Source organism: Hippoglossus stenolepis, chromosome 16 (assembly GCF_022539355.2).
Source record: "Hippoglossus stenolepis isolate QCI-W04-F060 chromosome 16, HSTE1.2, whole genome shotgun sequence".
NCBI lineage: Eukaryota > Metazoa > Chordata > Actinopteri > Pleuronectiformes > Pleuronectidae > Hippoglossus > Hippoglossus stenolepis.
In genome coordinates this window covers 19,603,960-19,627,974 of record NC_061498.1, presented here as the reverse complement: position 1 = coordinate 19,627,974, position 24,015 = coordinate 19,603,960, and the positions used below count along the sequence as shown (strand labels likewise).

At 44.8% G+C, this 24,015-nt stretch overlaps 2 protein-coding genes across 2 annotated transcripts in view; both read right to left on the bottom strand.

Annotated features, from left to right (window-relative positions):
* The window catches only part of hoxb8a (homeobox B8a), an 8,684-nt gene extending 8,124 nt beyond the window's left edge, over positions 1-560 (bottom strand). Inside the window, exon 1 of the mRNA XM_035181721.1 lies at positions 1-560. This exon is cut by the window's left edge and continues 359 nt beyond it. Coding sequence (XP_035037612.1) covers positions 1-74 — 74 coding nt within the window. The 5' untranslated portion in view covers positions 75-560.
* An 11,960-nt stretch (positions 561-12,520) lies between these two features.
* hoxb9a (homeobox B9a) lies at positions 12,521-23,517 on the bottom strand. The gene is made up of 2 exons (XM_035181894.2): positions 22,797-23,517; positions 12,521-14,030 (listed from the first exon to the last, which is right to left on the bottom strand). The coding sequence occupies exons 1-2, from the start codon at positions 23,407-23,409 to the stop codon at positions 13,795-13,797; spliced, it is 849 nt and encodes a 282-aa protein (XP_035037785.1). The 5' UTR covers positions 23,410-23,517; the 3' UTR covers positions 12,521-13,794.
* Positions 23,518-24,015: the final 498 nt, after the last annotated feature.

Below are 24,015 nucleotides of genomic sequence, written 5' to 3'. Positions count from 1 at the left end.
TCGTAGTAGTTCGGACGTAACGAGTCCCCGCTTTTATATTTAGAGAAGAGCGAGTTGACGAAATACGAACTCATCTTAGTTGTTGTTGTTTGTTGTTTCAGTTTGTGTTCGGCTCGGTAGAGTCACGGTGGGGCTGGAGGAGGCGACCGGCGGCTTTCACTTATGTTTTCTTTTTGTTTGTGTCGTGCGCTTCGAGGCAAAGGGACACCGACACACAGAGAGGGAGACTGGGAGAAAGTGAGGCAGGTCTGCCGCCGGTGTCGGTCACCGCCGCTGTGGTGATCCCCCCCCCTCACGGCCACAACAGACGCGCCGGTCGCGATGTGAGTAACGGTAACGGCAGGCAGCCAGCGCAGCCACAGCCACCACCAGCACCACAACAACAATAACAACAATCACACCGTTTCCATAAAATCTCCAGCGAGGAAACGGAAAAACAGGAGGAAGGAGGAGGAGAAGAAGAAGAAGGAGTAGAGGAGGAAAAGCTCGTGCGCATCACAATTCCGGTGTTCGCGCTGTAAGCGGGAGCCCTGTCGCGCTCTCAAACGGCTTTTCCGTGATTTACTCCTCCGCAAATGAGTTGTTTCATATTTTTTCTCCCTCTCCCTCCTCTCTCTCTCTCTCTCTCTCTCTCTCTCTCTCTCTCTCTCTCTCTCTCTCTCTCTCTCTCTCTCTTCTCCTCTCTCTGGCTTTCTCTGGCGCGCGCTCTCCCCCTTCTCTTTCTCTATCTCTCTCTCTCCTCCTGGCCCCGGTGTGTGTGTGTGGGTTTCAGGGATAATTTGCATCTATTATCAGCTCTTCATCCCATTGGCTTTTCCACGCACATAGACAAACGTGCACGAGCTCGCACACACACACACACACACACACATAGAGTCTATTACATTCCCTTCCTCTTCTTTTTCTATTTTTTTTTTTACGCCTGTACCCACACGCGCCTGTACAACCTTAGATGATATTCTCCCGGCGTCGGCTCCAGGAGCTCCGTGCGCCTGTGATGAAGCGATGTGAGTGAAGAATGCAGAGGAAGAGAAGAATAAGAAAAAGAGAAAAGGATAGAGGAGGGGGGGCGGCAACATCGAGCGAGAAAGAGGGATGAATTGGAGGCTTAATGAGAGTTCTGCGACTTTGCGTCTGATCAAAATGTACACAAGCACACACACCATCTCCCTCCCGCTCTCATTAATTGCTCTTTCTCAATTTCTCTCCGCATCCTTAGAGGAGGGAGCGGGGCTGCGTGGGAATGAGGCCCCGAAAATGTCAGGGAACATGGTGTATAAAGGGGGAGTTGATGGGTGGAGGGGAGCGCGCTTCCTATTATAATTGGTATCGGCTCTAACAAGCACTGGCCTATAAACGTAATTGAGGTTTTAAAAAAAAAAAATCAAAAATCAGTTGTGGGAGCATTTCCCACCTTCCATTCCACCCCTGCCTGCTGCATGCTGCTGGTCAGCTGTTGGCCCCTGCGCGCACGCTTTCCGATCATGGTAAACTTTTATAAATATGATGCCCATAAACACGTAAGGAGGACTAGGGAGGGTAATATCCCAGGACAAAGTGGCTGTAAACGCTTTAACAAACTATGAGGCTCCATAAAGCCGAGGGGCCGTGTTTGCTTGTTTACGTCCCCGCAGCAGAGAAACAAAAAGGGGGTTCTTTTACGATGCGCCCTTTGCGCGACCGGAGGCCGTAAACGCCTCATCCTTGGCCGGTATTTAATTGTCATTTTCGCCCTGTTTTCCATACGGCTGCGATCCTCCCTGTTGCAGCGGAGGTAGAGGGAGGGTTTTTCTAACGAGGGGTAAGTTGTGAGAAGGTTAAGCTCGGCCTTGTAGAACAGCCGGGGCTCGTAAAAAGCAAGATGGCCTGAAGTGCAGCGATTAGCCCAAAAAGACTCAACTGTGGGGTTGTTTCTTCCTTGAGAGAGACTCCATTTGCGTCCAGCCCGGGCCCTGGAACCTTCAGAGCACTCAAACACGAAGAAAGGACGGTGTAGGCTCCCGTAGGCGCAGCAGCACAATCAGGAGATTCGTCTTTTCATTGGCGTAATATCTTTTTTGGTTTTTAGAGCTACTGCGCGCTCACATCCGCCAAATAAAAAGATCATTACCCGAAATTAATTTATCAAATGATACAGCGCTGACATAAGAGGCACAAATGTTGCCAGCAGCTGCTTGAATTGCACTCAGTGTTGTGGTAAATCAGCTGATTGTACGCGCGACTTTCTGACGAGTAATTGCCGCAGTATTTCTCCAATTTATGACTTAGAATATGATCTTATTGAAACTTTCCGCGCGCCGTGTTTCACACTTCCATGGTGGAGTTGTCTCACAGTGAGATGTGAATTTGGCACCATCAGGACACTGGGTTTCGCCTCGCGCGTCTTCTTGCGTCATGTCCTGTGCGTGAAATCTAAACATTCTAGTACGGAGCTGATTTGAAGCAATGTACATAAAGGCCTCTGTGTATATTAAATGCATTTTTCATGCTTTGCCCGAGGGAGAAAATGATCTCGCACCAGAGCAGGAACACAACCCTCACACATTCGTGTCACCCGCACAAGCCTGCATATAGTCTGCTAAGTATAGAGCCACAAAACGTTAAGGGTGCGTGCGTCCTCGGTGTGATTCCTGGGCCAGAAAAAATAAACATTTCCTGGCAATCTATACATTTCCTGCACGCCTGCAGGTTCTTATTTTCCAAGGCCTCAACCCTTCCTCTTCATCCCCTGCGTGTGGAAACGACCTGAAACCGCCTCGAGTGTCAGGATGTTCTGCAGCAAAGTCCAAAAGGGGCCTCGTCACCTCGGTTCTCCTTAAAAAGCACCACCTTTTAAAACACATTAAGAAGAGGAATAGGGCGAGTTTGACCCCCTTAGAGAAGACCCCCTGCCATGCGTGTCCTCCGTGAGAGCGAGCGAAGCCTCGGGCGAGCCCTGCTTCAGCGGTGGAGCAAGGGCGCCATCAAGCGGTGGTTTCCAGTAAGGCCACTGGCTGAAGAAGTGGGGGGTGGCGTCGGCTCGGACTTGGCGACCCTGTGGTTATTTAAGTCCGCACATAAAGCTAAATACGCTGTTTTAAAATGAAACGATGAGTTTTAATTTGAGGCTGGATCGTGAGTGTTGGTTTGGGATCGGTGGGAGTGAGTGGAAGCTACAGGTCTGTTACAGGGAAGTGTCTGACTGGAAATGGGATGTGACAATAATCCAAACTCTTCCTCATCCTGATGCATTTAATGAGATTTAAACTCTATGTGTTGTTTTCCTGAGCTGTGGGTTACACTCCGAGCGAACCTGTGGACAAAGAAGTGAACCTCCTCGTATATATTTACCTCGCACGGTGGTAAATAAAACTAACAGCATAAATAAAATAAACATCTACGTTTATAATAGTTAAAAGCTCAGTCTGCGCTTTTGTGTGTAACTTGTAAATACACAGTGCTAACAATGCTATTACTTTAATGCGTTTATAGCCTATTACACTGTGTCAATATGACTATTCAGTGGGCTATAAACATTATAGTGAGAAGTGTTCATTTACTTATGGCCTGTTTTTCTTTTGTTTTTAAATCATTTTAAAGCCATAGTCTATTAGTTAAATAGTCAACTAACTGTCAGTGTGAATAGCAACAATTTACAACAGCAAACCAGACAATTTCCTTTAGCATTTCATAGCATTTCCTTTATTTGTCTTAATATTTAAGTATTGTTTTGGGTAGAATAGAATCGAATCGAATCGAATAGAACCTTAGTTTTGTATATTAGCCTTAATATAGAAAGCAGGCTACCGAAATAATCACATTTTATTTACCAAATCTAATTATTTCCCTTATAAAAAGAAAATTATGCCAAAAATAAAATCCAGTTAATCATATATTATGAGTACAATATAATACAAACATAAATATATAAGGATTATTTTTTTGCAGCAGCGTCATCGCGTATATGTGTAAATACAAGTTGCTTATATTTACGTTTGTAAGGACAAATTTAAAATAATAAAAATACTAGGCCTGTTAATACAAATGCAAAACTACTGGGCTACTAAATATTTCAACAATATAATTAGTTTGGGGTATTTTGGTACAAAAATAATTTTACTGACTCAATTTGTATAGCTTAGGGCTGCTTGAGGAATGTTTCTGAAAATTTGCCACATTCAACAAACAAAAACAGAGAGCACGTGAATTAAGTGTGTCACTGACTGTGAAAGTGCACTTCAACCCACACGAATCCGTTTTGTTACCACACGATCGTTACTTGCGTGTGTGAGTGTGTGGTGTGTGTGTGTGTGTGTGTGTGTGTGTGTGTGTGTGTGTGTGTGTGTGTGTGTGTGTGTGTGTGTGTGTGTGTGTGTGGCTATAAACCGTCTGTAAAAAGCTCAGTTTCACCTCGTGCGGATCTATGAGCCCCTGTCTAGCGTAACGGTAAAAACGCAGAAAGAAAATAGCGCGAGATTTAACTTTGTGTAAACTGCAGACAAGAATCCTGGAGGATAGAGACAGTTTCGAGGTTCCTCCGTGTTTCAGCGGAGGGTTCGACATCATCTGGACACGCTGGGCAGCACCAGCGGGCCCTCTGTGCCCTCCAGGCCGGAGAAGACGCCTGGTCTGCTGTCTTGGGTTTTTTTTGGAGGAGGAGGATTTCAGGGACCCGGGTGTGAGGATGCATCCGAGCGGGACAAAGAGGGGTCCTGGACTGGAGACAACACACACAACAGCTCTGCAAAACTGCCCCTATAGAGCCAAACGGCTGCGGAACCATAAAACTCCCAACGCTGAAAAGAAGAGGAGGAGGAGGAGGAGGAAAGAGGAAGGAAGCAGACGTGTCATGTGTCGCGCACAATATAAAATGTCACAACCCCTCACTCAAAATTTCTCTCATATTTCCTGCACTTTAATTTTCTTCTGTGAGTGTGATTCCGTGTCGTCCCGTGGCCCCTCCATCACTCCTCCATCTGAAGCCCTGCACTAATATTTGCGCTCTCCCTGCGTGTCCAGCTCCATCACTCCCATTAAATCCTCCAAATAAATTAGAGCAGGGGATCCTGAAACTTTTCCTCTAATATTTCCTCTCTGTGTATCTTTCCCCGACCCCCCTCTCCCCCCCGTCCTCTCGACGTGTTTGCTTTACAGCCGTTTAGTTCTTAACCTTCAGAAATTTATACGCTATAAACTTTTATTGCCGTCATATTCTTTTATTGCGCCGCACCGCACTGAATCCTCTTCCTCTCCGCTCTCCTCTCCTTTTCCCTCTTCCTCTTCGTTGTTTTTACAACAGTCGGCGGCGGCTTCTTTCAACCCCGCACGCATCCGCTCCCGCTTCCCTCATCGCCCCCCACCCACCATCCCCCACCTCCACTCCTCTTCTCTCTTTTTTTTTTTGCAGCCGTGAGCTCAGACACCCGGTGCGTGCGGCACATCCTGCTCCTCTCTGCTGTTTGTTTCCTTGAAAAACACCAAGTGTGCAAAACAACTGACGTGAGAAAGACGAAGAAGAGGAGGAGGGGGGAAAGCTGCTGGTGCTTTATTCGCCCAAAGGGAGAAATGCTATCACGTTTTTTTTTCTTTCTCTTTTTCTTTTTCAAATAAAACAAACTAACGCAACAAACCCCGGCGGCCTGTCTGCTCAAGTCCACTTGCGGTTTCACAATTGCAGGAGAAATAAATGCGGGGAGCCTCATATCTCCTGCGAAGCTCCGCCGGGCGAGCCGCTGCAAGAAATCAAGCGCCTGTGAGATTTGTGGCTGCAGGAGCGCAGCCACTGTGAATGCAGATGGATGTGAATCATTTGGAAGAAACGGAGCGATCGGTTGTGCAGCTACGCGCCGCCGCCTTAACCGTTTTCAAAGTAATGGGCCAACAGGGGCGAAGCTCAGCCCAGACAAATAACACGACGCTGTCTGTCTGCGACAAGTGCAAATATATCCTCTGCTAAATTATTATTTTTTATCACACACAAAATAAAACATTATTATTTGGTATTTTCCCATTTAACATTTCAAAATAACATCCCATTTTTTATTCTGTCTCTCATATAGCTTACAACTTAAATTAATTTATTATGAAATATGATCGATATTATAGATCACAAACTTGTGCAATATTATCAGAACAAATATTGTCAAAATGAGTTTGACAATAAAAGATCCAGTTACTAGCTTTTCCAGAGTTTCTTTCCTTAATCCCTCAATGCAATTGAATGGCTCTGCTGGAAATAAAGTTATAAGTGAATTTACAGTTCAGACAAAAAAAATTTGAAGCGACGTTTATAATCTTTTTGAACTGCTAAACTCAATTTGTAACATATGTAATTAATGTATAATTATTATTATTAGCCTATAATATAGCCTATAAACTTTATTTATGTACATACTGTATATTTAATAATAATAATAACCATTATTATTATTATTATTAATATTATTATTATTATTATAATCACTGCACAGCCAGAATAAGGCTATAACAGGTACAAACAGTTATATTTTCTGTATTTCATGTTATTATTTTTTATTATAGTTTATTATAGTGATTATTATGCCCAGTCCGAGACAGCTGTTACAGGTACTATCACATATTTTGTATTTCATATTATTATTATTATTTTGTTGTTGTTGTTATTATTACTAGCCAGTCCAAGGCAGGAACAGGTACAAACTGTTTTATTTTTGTATTTCATATTATTATTATTATGATTATTATTCCTGCCCTGTCAGAGGCAGCTGTAACATGTGCAGACCTGCCAGCAGCATTTGGCTTGCTGTCCAACTGTTAATGAGTCCAGAATGGCTGATGTGATCTGATCCATACAGCCGTTAGTATCAGCGGGACCATAACTCTCTTTGAGAAAATTTATGAATATGAATGATATTCTCTGCCGCTTGATGAATTATAGAAGTGGTGCTGTGTAAAACAGCTCATTCAGTGCGGCGGACAGGGGAGAGCCCGCTGCACTCTAACATCAACCCCAGAGTGTGTCAGCCACAGTTATTATCTGTGGACTCAGTTTTAATATGAGAGGATAAACTGAAGACATATTGGATTGGCCACATTTGCCTGGGCTGAAATATGAATTTTGCCAGCGGCGGCACGTGGTTGGTCTTGTGCAGCCCATTTAATTTTTTTAAATATCACTGAAAGGATGAGACCTGCACCTTCTTCGGCTGCACAACTAAATCACTGTGCAATGAGCCAATCTGGGTTTTTCCATTGCCTCACAGTCGGGATATCCTTACAGAGAAAAGGGTGATGGGAGTTGGGGGAGAAAGGGGGTTCAGCAACACAACCACCTCCGACAACTGACTCCAGAGCAGCGATTTGCAATTTCCAGGAATGTTATTGGAAACAGACTGATCCGGACTTCTGTTGGTCCAAGCTGCAGATCATATTACAGCCAGATGATGACTTTTGATTTCTCATGTATGGTGTCCTTAAAGAGAGCAACTGGGACCTGAAGAAAGGCTCTTGTTAAACTACTTATTCTCATTTGTATGCACAGAATGTGTCCGGCAGATGATTTGTTGCGACCACGGTTGCGTAGTTACCAATCTAACTCATCTTCCTGTACAGAGAAAATGTTTGTGTGGGTATAAAACATTCTCCAGCTGTTTCTTGGACTTGCCCACTCTTGCAACATGTAGAAATACAACCACCTCTCACTTTGCCCATAATAACAATACTGCTGCTCCTGTTTCCCCTGCTCCCTCAGATGTGACCATGCCGTCCCCCATGGTGTTCCTCTGCTTCCATAAGTGCACATATATATAACCTGACGTCGGTGTGAGGCTCCTGCTTGCAGCCCTCTCCTCGCCTCCTTCCCCGGGACGGCGGGTTGAGGCTGTGGGCAGGCCTTGCCGTAGAGAGCTTTGCAGGGCTTCTGGATTTAATGAAGCTCCAGCCCTGCTAGACCTTAGAGAAGTATCACAATCATCTGCCGCAATTCCACAGATGGTTTATGGGACGGCTTTGTTGGGGCCTGAGCCCAGATCTGCTTAAATCCTGAGGCCTCATTGGTTGAGGCCCAGCACAGCAGGGTGAAGGAGAGAGGCTGTGCAGAGACTTTGTTTGCTGTCAGGTTTCTACCTCTATGCACGAAGGCTGCTTTCTCTGTCTTTTATGACTCACGGTGCTGCGGCTTCACATACTGTTACTGAAATAATGATCTCACTTTGTTTTAACCTCACCTGCCACATGAAGTATTACAAGCTAAACTAATCAGTGGGTTTCTAAGAAGCAGATAAAAAACACATTTTTTTTTATGTTTATCAGTCGTGACTCTGTATCTGCTGCAGGAACAGTTACTATGGTTTAGAAACACTTCAGTGTCAACTGCCACAACCCCACATGTATCCATAACAACATAAATAGTTATTTAATGATGGACCATATAACCTATTCATGTTATGATTTATTACAAAAATTGCAGGTGGATGATTTGTACAGTTACAACACAACATGAAGTTGTATTTATTGTCTAATCATACATTATTTACACAGACTTATTAACTATTTATTAACTAATTACAAATGCTTGATAGTTGGTGTAATAATTGCTGATTATTTTCTATATTTGTTACTCCATAGTGTGTTCCAAGCTATTTGTGTGTGAACTGCTGATGAATTCTTAACAGGGATGTTAAAGTTAAGTGCTACACAGACAGATGCCCGTGCCACTGCTAAAGCACCTATTAATCCAGCTTGTACTTCTACTCCTGCTGCTGACAATGCTTGATTTTTAACAGGAGCTGGGCTGCGCTGATATCGCAAAATTTACCACAAGTCTTGCAACCTGGGCCCGGAGCTACACTATACCACTGCAGATACTCTCTCAATATATAAACTCACACATCCTTACAGTTACGCAGGCTTTAGGCTGATTTCTTTGCAAACAAATCATTCTCGGAGAAGAAATAAATTCAAGATGGAGACATAGATAATAATATAGTGGTAAACCATTTATTAAAAACTGTAACACCAAATTGACAACAAATAACTTGTGCGTGTGTGGACATGTGACCTCAACGATTGTAGCTGCAACCCTGCATACAGCAATGACTAATGATACTAATGTGTCACCTATCTCCTGTTATGCTTGTATTCTTTTTTTTGTTGAGTCTTTTCATCTGTTTTGTTAAAATGAACGTGCTCATGGTGAATCCTCTGGAGAATCTCTTGTTGTCATTAGCTAAATTTTTTAATAAATTATTTTTGTCCGCCCTTGCACATCTTGTATCCCGTTGCACTGCTGTCCTGCACAGTTGAGCCCTATTTGCACATGGCAGTTATGTTGTTAATTGTGTGTCTATCTGTGTTAGCATTCTGAGCGCAAACACACCGGAGTCAAACTCCTAGTATGTGTACACATGGCAAATAAAGCTGATTCTGATGTGGACATTATCCGGATGTTTTTACCAGGAGGCTGGCAGGAGAGACTCTGGAGAATGTCGGACATGTGTTCTCACACCCAGCCCCTCCGGAGAATGTCATCCGGAGACCAGCGCATGTCTGAGAGCAGCTTTGTGTGCATACTCAACGATGTTAATCTGCAGTGTCAAGCAGACACTAACGCTTCTGTACCTCGCAGCTCTGCAGTCTGGGCTTCATGCGTGGACAGTAGCGACAACAGAAAAGGAAAGGGGGGAACTTGTTACAACTTGTGCGGCTCCAACTTTATTTATTAACTGCATTATCATAAATGGCTGCGTGTCATGTGAGAAGCCAGAGAGGAAATACAGACCCTCGCAGACTCTGTGTCTATCACAGTCATTTGGTGCAGAGACAAACACAGGAACCTCAGCGCCTTCAAAAGCCCCTAATGGACGGATGACGACGCATCTAATGAATGCACTCATCATCTGTGTGTGTGTGTGCGTGTGTGTGTGTGTGTGTGTGTGTGTGTGTGTGTGTGTGTGTGTGTGTGTGTGTGTGTGCGGGAGAGGGGGGGTGGTGTTTAGGGGTTTATGACAGTCTTTTGGTGTGGCAGCCAAACAGACGCCCCTCTCCTTTCAGCATCAGTGTGCAACTGGAATGAGACACATCTTTTAAACACATGCTGGCTCGTCCCGGTCTCCTCCTCGTCTCTTCCCAGAGACCAACTTCAATTTGGAGAAGCTTGAAGAGAAGAAACCAGAAGGAAAGCCGAGCTGCTGTCTCTGCAACTCCCCCATGGCGACCACATTGACACCAGAGGTCCCTCCATACAGGACGTGGTGTAAATGTTCGATTTCGGTAATAAATCACGAATGCCCCATCCATACTTTTCTTTAATTTGCCGTGAGAAGCAGCGACACATTGAAATGACGCACTGTGGTACTGTAAAGTCAGCTCTTTAATAGGAATCCAGCATCAGCAGTGCCATGGCACAAAGAAACGAGAGACAACAACACAGGGGAAAGAAGAGAGAGAGAAAACATACAAGAGAGGGACTGGGACATCTCACATGGAGGAGAGGGTCAGAGTGACTGGCGTTCTCCTGCTCGTTCATAAAGCCTCCGCTGCGGCCACATGGCTTAGATTTGTCTCATTAAAAAGCAGAGGGAAAATTAAAAAAAAAGCTGCGTCCATATTTATCATGAATAGAAAAAAAAACTCCAGGAGCTTTGCGAGTAAATAGTGAGAGAGAGAGAGAGAGAGAGAGAGAGAGAGAGAGAGAGAGAGAGAGAGAGAGAGAGAGAGAGAGAGCAGGTAGAAACAGGTTCAGTAATGGAAATAAAAAAATGGCTTCATCGGGGCTCCACTAGCATCGTTGGTGATAAACAAACCAAACAGGCAGAGCTCATCAGACTGACTTGGGAACAGATCATCCAGACAGTCGGCACAACAACATGGGGAACACAAACAGAACCTAAAGGGCACGTGACAAAAAAAGAGAGAAATCATCTGTATATCACAGTAAGATAAGATGCCTCGTCCCAACAAGACAAAACAGCATATTGAACTCATTCCATTAAGAAAGACGAGGTTACTAACATTATATACAATAAATTAGGAACATTTCCTACCAAAAACTTCTACTAACTCGTTTTTAAATTTCCCATAAACATCCCCCTCCCACAGATGTAACACACAAATAGCTAAACGAGGACATACGTCTTAAAAACGACTTGAGGCATGCGAAGAAATGTGTAAACATTTTTTACTCCTAAACAGAGGATTTGATGCCGCTCATCGAGGAAAATGTTCCGCGTGTAAAACTGATTATAGACCCGTTCGCTTCTGCTGCTGGTAAATGAAAGTGGTGTCTCACACACACACACACACACACACAAACACACACACACTCACACACACACCTCGCTGTAAACGCTGTAAAGCCAATGTGTTGTTTATGATCCGCCCATAAAACTGCCATCCGACGCACTTTAACTGCGCCGACACTTCACATAACGCCGCGGCGGCCGCTCGGCCTTCCAGCACGGCCTCTGCTCCACTGTCACATCTGCGACCGACTCAACGTCTGACCACGTAATACTCCGAGATAATTACACGAGGAGACCGGTGATAATAAATCCTGTGATATAATTTCGTAACAAACCTCTTTAGAAAAAATGAAATAAAACCAAATGAAAAACAGGAGTTCAGTAAATGTGTGCGCACGTCTCGCTTTGTCTCCGGGTTTGCGCTCTGAAACCGTCGTGACTGTATAGATTTTTTTTAAAATTGTTTTCCTGAAATGAGAGAGAGAGAACTGCCTTGCATAGCAGGTAATACACAATATATCATATTGTATGTATAAAAATAGAGCTGATTCTTTCTTAAAATGCTATGAATAAAGACAGTGCCAGAGAAGTAAAGGACTCGTTTTGCCACGTGCGCACATGGACTTTGTGCGCACTAGAATCTGAAATGAACATTTAGAAAATATTTACAGCAAAATCCTTAATAATAATAATAATAATAATAATAATAATAATAATAATAATAATAATAATAATAATAATACTGTATGGAAGATTTGTTCGGCTGACCGGTCTATCGTTAAGGTGACGATGTCTGACATTGTTCTGTGCCAAATTACCCAGGATCCTACAATTCAATAAAAAGCGAGCAAACTGTTTCTTCGTTATTTATCGTGTAATTCAGGTCAGTGTAGCACATGATTGGGGCCACGTTCACCTCAATACATCTGACTTGGATTCACCCGAACCCAGTCTTGCAAGGAGCCAAAATCTAAAGACTGATATGCGCGATTAAAATAATAAAAAAAAGATTTTAAAAAAACAAACAAACAAAAAGAACAATCTGTAGCGCTGTGCTGTCTCCACCCAGATACACCCTGTCGGCTAGAGGCTGATGTGACGCGTAAAGGACAATAATCGATAGCCGATATGGGTCGAGGCGAAGGCGGCGGTGGACGCATAAAGCATCCGGAAAGGTAGCTGAAGGGAGGGGGATCTAAAATATCGACAGCAGTCTAATCGCATCCCCGGTTGCTGAGTCGGGCTGATCACGGCTGCCACCCTCTTGACTACCGACCCTCCTCCTCCTCCTCCTCCTCCTCCTCCTCCTCCTCCTCCGGGGTGTGCTCATTACTTAGGCCGACAAGCGGGAAACAGACGGCGGCTCGCTGACTGTATCAACGCCGACCATCGGGCGCTTTCAATCAAACTCGGCCGTCAATGAGATAAACAAGAGGAGAAGGAAAAGAAAAGTGTGTGTGTGTGTGTGTGTGTGTGTGTGTGTGTGTGTGTGTGTGTGTGTGTGTACCCCCCCCACCCTTGCTTATTAATGGTCATGTGAAACCCTGGTTTCAGCACCTTCGCGCGCCTCCGGTGTCAGCGACGGGACAATAAATAACCAATAAGAGGAAGAGTAGTGCTTGAGGCAAGAAAAAGAACTCCGCCTGTGCTGTATCTGCCGCCCGTCCACCACACACACACACACGCACACACCAACACACGCACACAACTTCAACCCCCACCCCCGCTCCAGACTGCTGGCGCATCACTATAAGCGGTTTGCTGCTTTCTTTCCTTTAATAATGCAGCCAATTATCAGAGTCTAATTAATAGCATAATATTAAACTATGGATATGCAAGAGCCACAAAGCTACCTCTTTATATAAAAACTGTTTTACATGGAGTCCAAGCCATTTCACAAGGGGAATGTCCATGATGAAGAAGTGATGTTGGTCTGGATGTTGCTGGGGCACTAACACAAATTCAGAGAAGTCCAAAGTCTTAAGTTTCAGCCCCTTTCTGTCTTTCCCGTCCTGGAAGTTAAGACGTCTGTGTTAATGTGGCCGAGTCCTCGCCCCATGTTAGGGATCAATTGAGCAATTGATCAGTTGTACATTAGAAACAGTGGGTCTGTGGGAGCATGCTACGTTTGCAGTTCTCGGAAAGGCCATTTCGTGTTGTTGACTCTATAGCTTTATGTTGCGTGAATGTGCTACGGAATCATAGACTGTATGTAAAGATGGACGACGCGTCTCCACTTTCATTGTACAAAAAGCAAGCTGAAATATCTCGAAGACGGGTGCCGCCATCTTGCACTCTTCCCGCCATTTGGAGAAATGTCTGTGCAGTAGTGATCGTGTAGTGAAGTACATCCGTGTGATAAGAACTACCCAACATGACAGAAACCATCTTTGAGAAAACAAAATGTACGTGTACTTTGACTCTTTAGTTTGGTCCATGCCCCATCCACTAACAAGGAGGATTCAGGTTTTATGACCAATACTGCAGTCAGCCACTAGGGGTGATCAAGATTTTTTGGGTTCACTTTTGTGGAGCTGTCGTGTTGCCCATCTTTATTCACAGTCTATGGTCGGGAATGTGTTGTGAGGCAGCTCCGCTAGTCCTTGGGCTGCTCCTTGCTCTGTTTCTTCATTTTCATCCTCCGGTTCTGGAACCAGATCTTCACCTGCCGTTCCGTCAGGTTGAGTGCGCGCGCCACCTCATGCCGCCGGTCCCGCGTGAGGTACATGTTGAACAGGAACTCCTTCTCCAGCTCCAGAGTCTGGTATTTGGTGTACGGGCATCGCTTCTTCCTGGAGGAGCGAGCATGTAGCCAGTTGGCCGAGGGGTCAGCTGGAGGAAGAGAAGAAGGAAAAGAGACAAGAAATTTATTATAAACCAAGAATAAATCCACATATGCTTCCTATTTGTGTGTCAGACAGCATTAAAAAGGACAGAGCCAAGCAAAAAAAACGCTCCCTCGAAGATCAAAACAACAGATCTCCGTGTGTAAAAGTTACGGAACCTTGTGTAGCAAGGCTTTTTCTCAAACGCCTGAATCTGCGATTGACACTTTGATGCGTAAACTGGGTTTATGGTGACAGGGGGGTGCAGCTCTAACACAACTGGACAGCACATGAAAGACAAACGGCCTGTTCCATCCAACGTGCAGAAAACACAGTGGACAGATGTAATTGTCTGGATGAAAAAAAACAGCACTAGGAGAACAGACAACAGCCTGATCCCGATCATTAAAAATAAAGCAATAAGTCATTGCAGAAACATATTAATGTATGGTAATAGAAGGTGGGGATTCGGTTTGAGGGTGACCTTCAGGAAAAAATGAGAAGATGCTGCAATCACTGGGTCAGTGAAGATGTTCGGAGCATTATGAGAAAAGAAAGAAAAATGAGAGCCCCCACATGATGACAGCAAACACATCAGGGAAGATGTTTGACAGGCCCGATACGTTTTCCTCCTCCTCCTCCTCTTTCTGTTTGCGTGAGAATGATAATCACATTGCAGCTCAGCGCGCTGTCACTGCGTCACTTCTGATTGCTGCTAAATTAATAAGTGCTGGCAGATTTACGACCCTGCCGGGGTTAGAGGAAAAATATTTCTTGTGTTCATCCTTCGCCATTCATTACGCGTGTATAAGATGCAGTGCGACTCCGACTCCGGTCACACAGTAGACTGCACTGAACCCTGTCTGAGCACAAACACATGCATCGACTTATGAACCCTGCAAGGTTTTGCATGCGGCGTCGGAGGTGTTGTGGTGGAATGAAGGATCTGTGTTGGCGCCCAGCTCCATCCTGCCCCCTTCAGAGTCTTCAATGCTCTTGTGATGGGGAAAACGGGACAGAAATATTTTCTTTCATTGTGGAAACGCGTCTGAAATAGTAAATAACAGGCTTTCAAATGTGCCGCTCTTCATTTTTTGTGCCAGGCCACTCCTAAACCCCCCTACACACACGCACACACACACACACACACACACACACACACACACACACACACACACACACACACACACACACACACACACACACACACACACACACACACACACACACACACCACCCCCTCTTTACAGCTTTCAGACCAATGTAATTAGCAGAGACTTCATGTTTGGGAGGCATGGGTCTGGTTTGGGGCTGAGAGCTATCGACATTTACCCTCTGCAAAGCAGCAGGCATCTCAGCTATGAGGCAGCTCGCTGTGAGCCTTGCAGCACTGAGGGCTCTTTGGAGGACAATTCAACGATTTAAAAGAAAACATCTCTCTGCTCATTTTGACTATATATCAACCCATTTAACATTGCTATACCTGCAGGTATTGCCTGGTTTTAGTAGCTCAGCCTTTCTGAACAGTGCAGCGCAAAGATATAAGTCATTATTAATCTAAAGATGAGATGTTTCCATTTTAAAACACACTCAGGGACAGAGCGAGAGAGGCGAGAGGTGGTTCTGGTTGATTTCCACTTTTACATCTTCTAAATAAAACCTTTAACCATATAAGCAATCATTCCATGTGGTTTGGTCAGACTCTTCCTCCCATCAATCCCACTCAATCATAGGTCTGTAATGCCAGCACAATCTCCCACCAGCTCAAGTCTGTATATTATATATTCATATAACCTATATATAGGATCGAAATGAAATAAAATTAAATATAGATTAAAATTTGAGCTAACTCAATAAAGGTGACTATTTCTTGAAATATAGACTGAAGAGCTAAACAAAAAGCAAACTGTGTTATAAAAATATAAAGAGCCTCAATGACAGCAGGGAAAGCACAAACCCAGACCACACTGGAACCATTTTCTTAAAAGTTGCTGTTTCTTTTTTTGTCTTTTATCGCTGACAACCGTCTCAGTCAGCAGTACAATGTCAATCTGGCGCAAGACACAAGTGTGACTTCCAGAGGAGATTCCAGTCGGGATGTATTGGAGACAATAAAAGGTTGGTATAAGAAGAGTCACAGTTGTTGTTATACCGAGGCCTTCCCGAGGCGGTGGGAGCCCGACTGAATGAAACACAGCAGACATGTAGTCTAACCATCACAGTCAATACTGGAATATGTCATCTAAATCAGTCTGTGCTCCATCAAGGTCTAAAAGCTTCTCCTTGTTGCTGTGTGACCAGAAAAAACATAAATAAAGACGAGAGGGGGAGATTTAACCTTACAGCCAGGAGCAGATCAGCTCTGCATGGCATAGTGTTATACTGGAAATGTTCTGTTCTTATGATAAATGTTGCCACAGTCCTCAGGACTAAAATGGCAGAACAGATGATCTTATCACTCATCACAAGTGTGATCTTCAGCACCTTTTGACGCCATGCAGTCAGGATTTGAGGTGGTGTGTCGCTCCCTGAGGAGCCAGGCTTTTCCCTAACTGATGCTGGGTGGAGGCTTCGTCTGTCTTCAATTTCACTGGTAATAATTCACTGCGATGACAATCATGCATGCTGTAATGCTAAGGCAACTCGCACAACTGCATATGACATTTGAAACAATGTCCTCTTTCTCCCAGTTAGACACAAAGATCTGTTTTGTGTGGCACCATGAGCAGAAGCAGTATTAATTGATGTTAGAGTAGATTCTGCTCTGGACTTAAATGTTGGACAAGGAAATGTGCAGCTTGGAATTTTTATGTATTATCAATTCCAATGGGAAACGAAACAAATTGGATTTGTAGTTATAACGTTTATATACATGAGCCACCATTAAAAGCAAAGTAAGTAAGATGAATTAATGCATCAAAATTAAATGTTTATTTTACATTTAAAGTAATTGAAATGTATCAAATAATAAGCCAAAAATATATTTTTGACTCAAAACGTTTAAGATTTGACTATAATCATGATTTGGACTGAATAGAAAATGCATTTCATTTTTGTTTGTCAAATGTCTGAACACATTAGGCGGAATTTGCATTTTCTTTTTCCTGGCAGCACTTAACAAAATTACACAGAGGAAGGTGTTGGCTCCACTGAAACGTTGCTGCAAGGCTATTTCCTGGTTATGGCAATGTACTACAAATGTAATTGCACTGTTTCTATTGAATTAACCATTATTACTTCTGTTATTATGATTTCGGTCCATGGTTCAGTGACAGAGAGTAAGGCCTGTTTGGAAGCATCAGCATAAAGCGTTTGTCCTCCAGGCTTGATAAAAAGTAGTCAATGAGCTTGTGGACACATCGTGACCCAGACTAAACCCTGGACCTGATTCGTCACAGCCAACAATTCATAACAAAATCAAATTTAGGTGAAAATTGCACAAGAAGTCATCATTAGATATTTACATTCATTAATACAGAATGTAGTGCAAAAAAAAGTCCAATTAGAAGTAAAGGAATGTGATTAATAAACTCAACTCAAATATACTGGTTTGCTCAAACACACATGCTGTGTCTGCCCAACCCCGCCCCATGAATGTGAATGAATTTACGAGAGCTGTCTGACCCACATGACGATAATGATTTGTACTTTTTGGGTGTTTTTTAAGGCCAAGAGGATTTTTTTGGAAGCACTTCTGACTGTTTACTGGTGTAAACAGAGACTTTGTTGTAATGGCTCAAAGTTTGGAATTCAACTGTTGGGGGCTAAAATGGCTGCCAATGATGTGCATCACATCACCCAGCCTATGTCAGCCCCTGACGAGAAAAAAACCCCACCCCCCACAGCTGAGTTAGTCAGCAGCCATCGTCAGTAAATACGTCCTTAATACCCCCTGGAATCAATTTCCTCCCACATGGCCAGCATGTAGAGGATCGATTTCATCTCAGAACAAAATAATGCCTGGTAAAGGGGTGAGCGGAGGCCGGAGCGTGGGGCGTGGGGTGGGGTGGGGATGTGCAGCGCCTTTGTCACACAGTAAAGTGGGTGCTTTGAATCCCCTGGGTGTACAATCACCTCCAAGACCATCCATTACCCTCGAAGCTGTGTGGCAGCCGTGGCTGTCACCAGGGTGACGAGCCAGTTGTGGGGTGGTGAGGGGTGATGCTGGACGGCGTACACTTTTTTTTTTCTCAAGGGGTGGCAGGACAGTAAGGGGGGTGCCGTAAAGAAAGAATGTAGGTGTTGGTGCAGCTTGTGCAGATGTAACCTGAAGCCCTGGCCTGCACGTCAGTAAGAAGGCACATGGATGAAAAGATTGATATTCCTGTAAAGCTGCCTGTTATAGCCCTGCAGCACGACATGTTCTGTTGTTGGCCTATTGTGCCTTTTTCCTGTGTTTGTGTGTGTGTGTGTGTGTGTGTGTGTGTGTGTGTGTGTGTGTGTGTGTGTGTGTGTGTGTGTGTGTGTGTGTGTGTGTGTGTGTGTGTGTGTGTGTGTGTGTGTGTGTGGACAGAGAGAGACCACGGTGATGAATGCATGGAAACAGTGACCGAAACGGCTACAAGACTAATACCACATCCCATCTCTTTCTCTCGCTCTTTCTCGCTCCCTTTGCAATTTCACCCTAATAGTTCCAGAAACTGACCCCACATATATCCCAAAGGCACGTTATTACATTTCCTGAAGTCGTATTTTACTCCTCCCCCCAGCTCCCCCCCACCCACTTCCACCCTTACAACCAATCTCACCCAGCCACCACCAGCAACACACCAATTAATGTGGGTTGTTCACCTGGCATTATAACTTAATAAACTTCAGGGGTAATAACTTTCTCTCTCTGCCCCGGCAGCAGCAGCAACACAAAGACTGAAGTGTAACCTTGTAGTTTATTCTGGATGGCTGCCCAGCACCAGTGACACAAAGGGAATCTGTAGCTGGAAGCCGGCTTGAACTGGATGTGATATTTTTAAAGGTAGTAATCTACTGATGTTATTCACACTGCATTTATTTGGTTACCCAATAAGACTCAAGGAATCAAGGTTAACGTTTTTTGGGGAAAATGCTTCTTTACTTTTTTGCTAAGATTTAGATACCAAAACATGCCATTTCTACATTTTGATTGTTGTGAGAATGAAACAAAATAAATAAAATGCCTTAATTGGTGCTAGTGGGTGGATTTGATTACCTTTAGTAAGAGCTAGGTTACACGTTTCCTCCTGTTTCCGGTCTTTATGCTATAAACTACTTTAAGTTAGATAGCCTACAATGTCCTACTCTGCAAGAAGAAAACTGGTATACCTTTAAAGATCCCGTGTGTAGGATTTAGTGCCATCTAGTGGAGAAGTGACTTATTACCCCTCCTTCAAGCAATGTAAGAGAAAAGCCACAGTGGCCTTTGGGAAACAAAATATGCAGAAGGCCCCCTTGAGAGCCAGTGTTTGATTTATCGGATCCGGGCTAATATGGAAACATGGTGTTGCAACATGGAACACTCTGCTAAAGAAGACCTAGTATAAAGGGCTAATTCTAAGGTAGTAAAAACACGACTAATTTTAGTTTACACCAATGAAAACACGATTGTGTATATTATATTCCGCATCTGATACATCCCCCTAAATCTTACACACTGGACCTTTAACCAAAAAGCTGTTAGGCTAAGTTATTTATCATTTTAAAAAGATATGGACTTTTGTTACATATGTTTAGATCAAATTTATCAATCAGTCTATTTCAAAACAGAATTCTTTCACAGGGTGTGGGCCATTGCAACACGAAGCCATATATCCTAACACAGCCAATTACAAACAATCACATACAGAGCCAAATGGGTTTTTCCAACCACCCTCCCTTAATGGTGACGCACTGTAAATACGACTGGTCTGGTAACACAAGAGGCGTCTGAACCGAGGCCTCTCTCAGCGATTTGTATTGAAGTGATGGTGTTAGTCGGCACAAGAGAGAAATGTGTCCACGTGTTTTCATCCATGTAGTTTTCAAAATGGCTGCCGGCAATGCGAACAATAGAAATAGCATTTTCAAATTGATCCAGTAAAGGAGACTGGTTTGAACGGAGTGTGTTTCACTTGCAGCCAGACTGGCACATACTGGTGGAAAGTCTAATAATTCAGACTGGAGGCTGATGGGCTCCATCCAGCCCTTAACCAGCCCTCTTCTCTGATGGATAGCTCACTCAGTTGCTGTAATAAGGTGACTGAGAGTGTTTATGTATGCATGTGTGTCTGAGAGGAAAACAGGGAGAGACAAATGTGTGTCTGTGTGTGTGTGTGTGTGTGTGTCTTTGTGCCAGTCCAGCAATAAAGTGTGCATTTGGATGTGTGTGAATGTTTACAATTTGCGTTTCTTCTTCTGAAGGCCAATATGGGGGAAGGGTGTGTGTTGGGGGGGTACTCCCTTCTTCTCCTTTCCTCGTGCACGCACACACACTGCCAACGCACACTGATCAAACGGTCACGCGCTCATACACATGGATCACACTCCTGTGGCAGACCTGGAGATTTATCCGGCGGGATTAGCGGGAGGGGAACAAAGCCCGTTCACAGGCAACCTCGCTTCATGAAAATACAAGAAATCAAATTTAAAGAAAAATAATAAATTAATGGATTTTCCTGTTCCACCCAGAAATAAGTCAGGGGACTTTGGAAAAGTGGTTCAGACTGAGCCAAGCGCGCCGGCGCATGCATGATGGATTAAATGTTGTTGTTAGTGCGAGTGATGGTAGAAAAACAGAGCAAATCCGTGTTACTGGCCCAACGCTCCATGGCCTTATATCAGGATGATTGCGACTCCATGACAGGTAAAATATTATTATTATCTTTGCAGGGTGAGCTGATGATTAAAACAGCAACTCACAGGCGACTGTACCAGATGAGTGCGGCCTATAATAACATGGAGTTGTGGAATATAAATATTCAGCCAGCGATGGTTTGAATAAATATGATTAAACTTTTAAGGGTGAGACACCGTGGTTTCTTAATGTTAATTTGCAATAATAGAGTAAATGTCAGTCTTCACAAAACAATATGCTAATTTACTTTAACTCCTCTTGTGAAGGGAAGTCAAAGCTTAAATCTTTTGTCCTCGGCCCATGTGCTCACTGCTACAAGCCGGAGCAGCATCAGAAGATCCTGTGTGCATGTGTTCGTGCTTTCAGAGTCCAGACTGACGCTCCTCTCACATGTGCGCGGCGCCGAGTCCCGCACGGCAGAGTAGGTCCACGCACGCCGCGGCACTCTGACTTATGGTGCGTCTGCTCTATAGAGAGCCAATGTCTCCTGCTCCGCGGCTCCGAGCCGCCGGGCCAGTGATGGACGACCTGACTCCTTTTATGGTTTTTATGATTTTTTTATGATTTTTAAAGGAGCACGGGGGCGCGTATGTGAATGACATATACAGAGGATCATTTCAGTTGATGGACAGAGAGGAGGCGCAGGCGCAATGAGCTGTTTTATCCCTGTTGTTATTATTATGTTTACAACTAGAGAAAAGTTCCGTTTCAGTTGAGCAGAAATGTGACAGTGCGCGCACATACGCGTCCACGCATGCACAAAGGGAAATTATTGAGAGTTGTTGGCTGAAGAATTAGTATCAGAGCCAAGCAGAATATCAACTATTCAATGTGGTGCCTTAAGAAACAGAGGATGACTGAGCCCGTCCATGTTCCTTTGGACTGGTCTTATTGTTGCACACGGACACGACGAGCATTAAAACGTACTGGAGCGGAGACACAAGAGCATGCGTGCTGTGCACGGGCATAAACTGCGTGAAATAAAGATACTAAGATCTACTTTGGTCCAAATTATTAATTATAATAATGAATCTAACGCATCAGCCGCTTGTTCCTTTTTCAAACGAGGCAGGAGTGCGCATGTCCCGGCAATTAACTCCAGCAACAACCTGGAGCCTCCACAAACCCAGCAACGTTCTCTGCTGTCACACAGAGAGGTCTGATGATGGAGATGAAGAGCAGCAGAGCAGAAAACACAGAAAAAAGATCTGAATATTATAATTATTCCCCCCCCCTCCACTTTCCTTATTTAGTTTTTTCTACTGAGCACCTGCTGTTAAATAACGTCCCTTCTGAGTTGCTCACTCCCACTTAAAAAGCGTTCAGGGGGACCTCTATCATTTTCCCCCTTTTATAATCCTCTCTAATAATATGTTGTTTAGTCCATGAAGCCACTTTATGTGTTGGCTTTGGGCTGTTGCCAGGTAATCCACTCTAACGACCCCTGAGTGCCTGGACATACTCTCAAAGTATCATGTGCGGATTAAGTAACAGCATCAACAGCATCACCTAACACACATATCATGTTCAGTTTTGTGGAGATGGTTTGGGCTGATATTCCCACTGTGGCATTTTAAAATCTTGATCACTCTTTTTTTTTTATTAGAATAACTACATCTCGCAAGTTGATCATGTAGGTTTGCCAACCACTTGCTGACTGCTGCTCGTGTTATAAATAATAAATCTGGAAATTGTGCAAAGCGGAGGGTTTGGGGTAACGTCACAGAAAAGTCTGCAGTTATGGAGCATCGCTGTGTGGTAATCTGTTCCACAGGAGCCCGCTGGTAAAACACGGATGATACGAGCCAAATATCCCAGTAAGCGCAGAGAGCAGAAGGTGGGGGCACTTTGGCTCTCCGGCTCTTTGTTCTTGTTTTATGGCGGCATTAAAAGCATTTACAATCTCCCACTCCCCGCTCTCTCTCTCTCTCGCTCTCTGGCGCGCTATTTCCTGCTTTAATAACTTACTTTGATCCAGGCCGTCTTTGTCCTCACTCCCTTCACAAATGTCCTTATTTTCCTCGAACCGTCCTCCCGGGATGGCGGCTGGATGGAGGCTCAGCTCGCGCGCAGCCGTGGAAGTTGACTCCAGGATGTACGTGGTGGTCTCGTGCTGGTGCTGCCCGCCGATTTTGGCCGCGATCTCCCCGCCGAGGTGGGCGAGCTGCGGCTCCAGCTTGACCTGCCCCGTCTGCCCCTGGCCCGGGACGGACTCGGGGCCGCGCGGCGCGCAGTCAAGCCACGACCGTAGGTACCGAGTGTCCGCGGCGGGCACGTGCTGGGCTGGGATGTACGGGTGGTAGACGGTGGGGAGGCCACTGGCACCGTGGTGCGGACTGAAAGGGCTCCAGGACGGCGAGAAGACCGGGGGCTTCGGCTGGAAGCTGCAGGATGGGTACGGATCTGGATGGGGATGCTCCGGGTGCGCAGCGCCTCCAGGCTGCCTCCCGCCCGCAGCTGCTGCGGAGCTGGAGCCGGAGTACTGGACGCTGGGGAAGCGAGTCGGGGCTGAGAGTTCATCGCTCTCGTGACTTATGATGGAGTCCACGTAATAGTTGCTCAAAGTCCCAGAAATGGACATTCTCGGACATTATCTGCGCAACGCTGCGAGTTCACTAAACAGAGAACAAGAAGAGGGACATGACGAGATTTTCTCTCTTCCCCTCTCTTTCTCTTCCTCTGTTCTGTCCTTCGCTGGCTCCCTCCCTCCCTCTCTCTCTCTCTCTCTCTCTCTCTCTCTCTCTCTCTCTCTCTCTCTGTCTCGCTGTCTCTCTCCTCTAGCCCCCTTCCTCCCCAACAACTTGCTCACTATAGTGAAACAAAGTGCTACAGCCTAGTCTCGCACAGTGCAGGGGGGTAGCGTGCGTGTGCGTGTGTGTGTGTGTGGGTTGGGGAGGTGGGGGGGATGTCGGGACAGAGCGCAAGGCGCAAACTGATTGGCCGGACCTTTTCTTCGAGCCTGATAAAGCGTCAATGGAGCGTAAATCAACCCTGGTAGTTGGCCTTTCTCCCTCTCCCCCCCCTCTCTCTCTTTAATAGATTGCTCCTCTTCTAAATAAATTGTCTTGTTTATATGCAATATGCAAAAAGGACAGTTCTTCTGTATGGAGTCTGTGTATCTATGGCTGCTGTCAAGCTACAATTATATAAAACCGTGCATGCGTAGTCTAGACACCAGGCCTGTGAG

Bases quoted from the DNA above. Each gene is read 5' to 3' on its own strand.
- hoxb9a (XM_035181894.2), bottom strand. From the start codon at position 23,409: ATGTCCATTTCTGGGACTTTGAGCAACTATTACGTGGACTCCATCATA. The intron at 14,031-22,796 runs GTAAGTTATTAA...CTCTTCCTCCAG, and splicing joins CAAAGACGGCCTGGATCAAA to CTGACCCCTCGGCCAACTGG.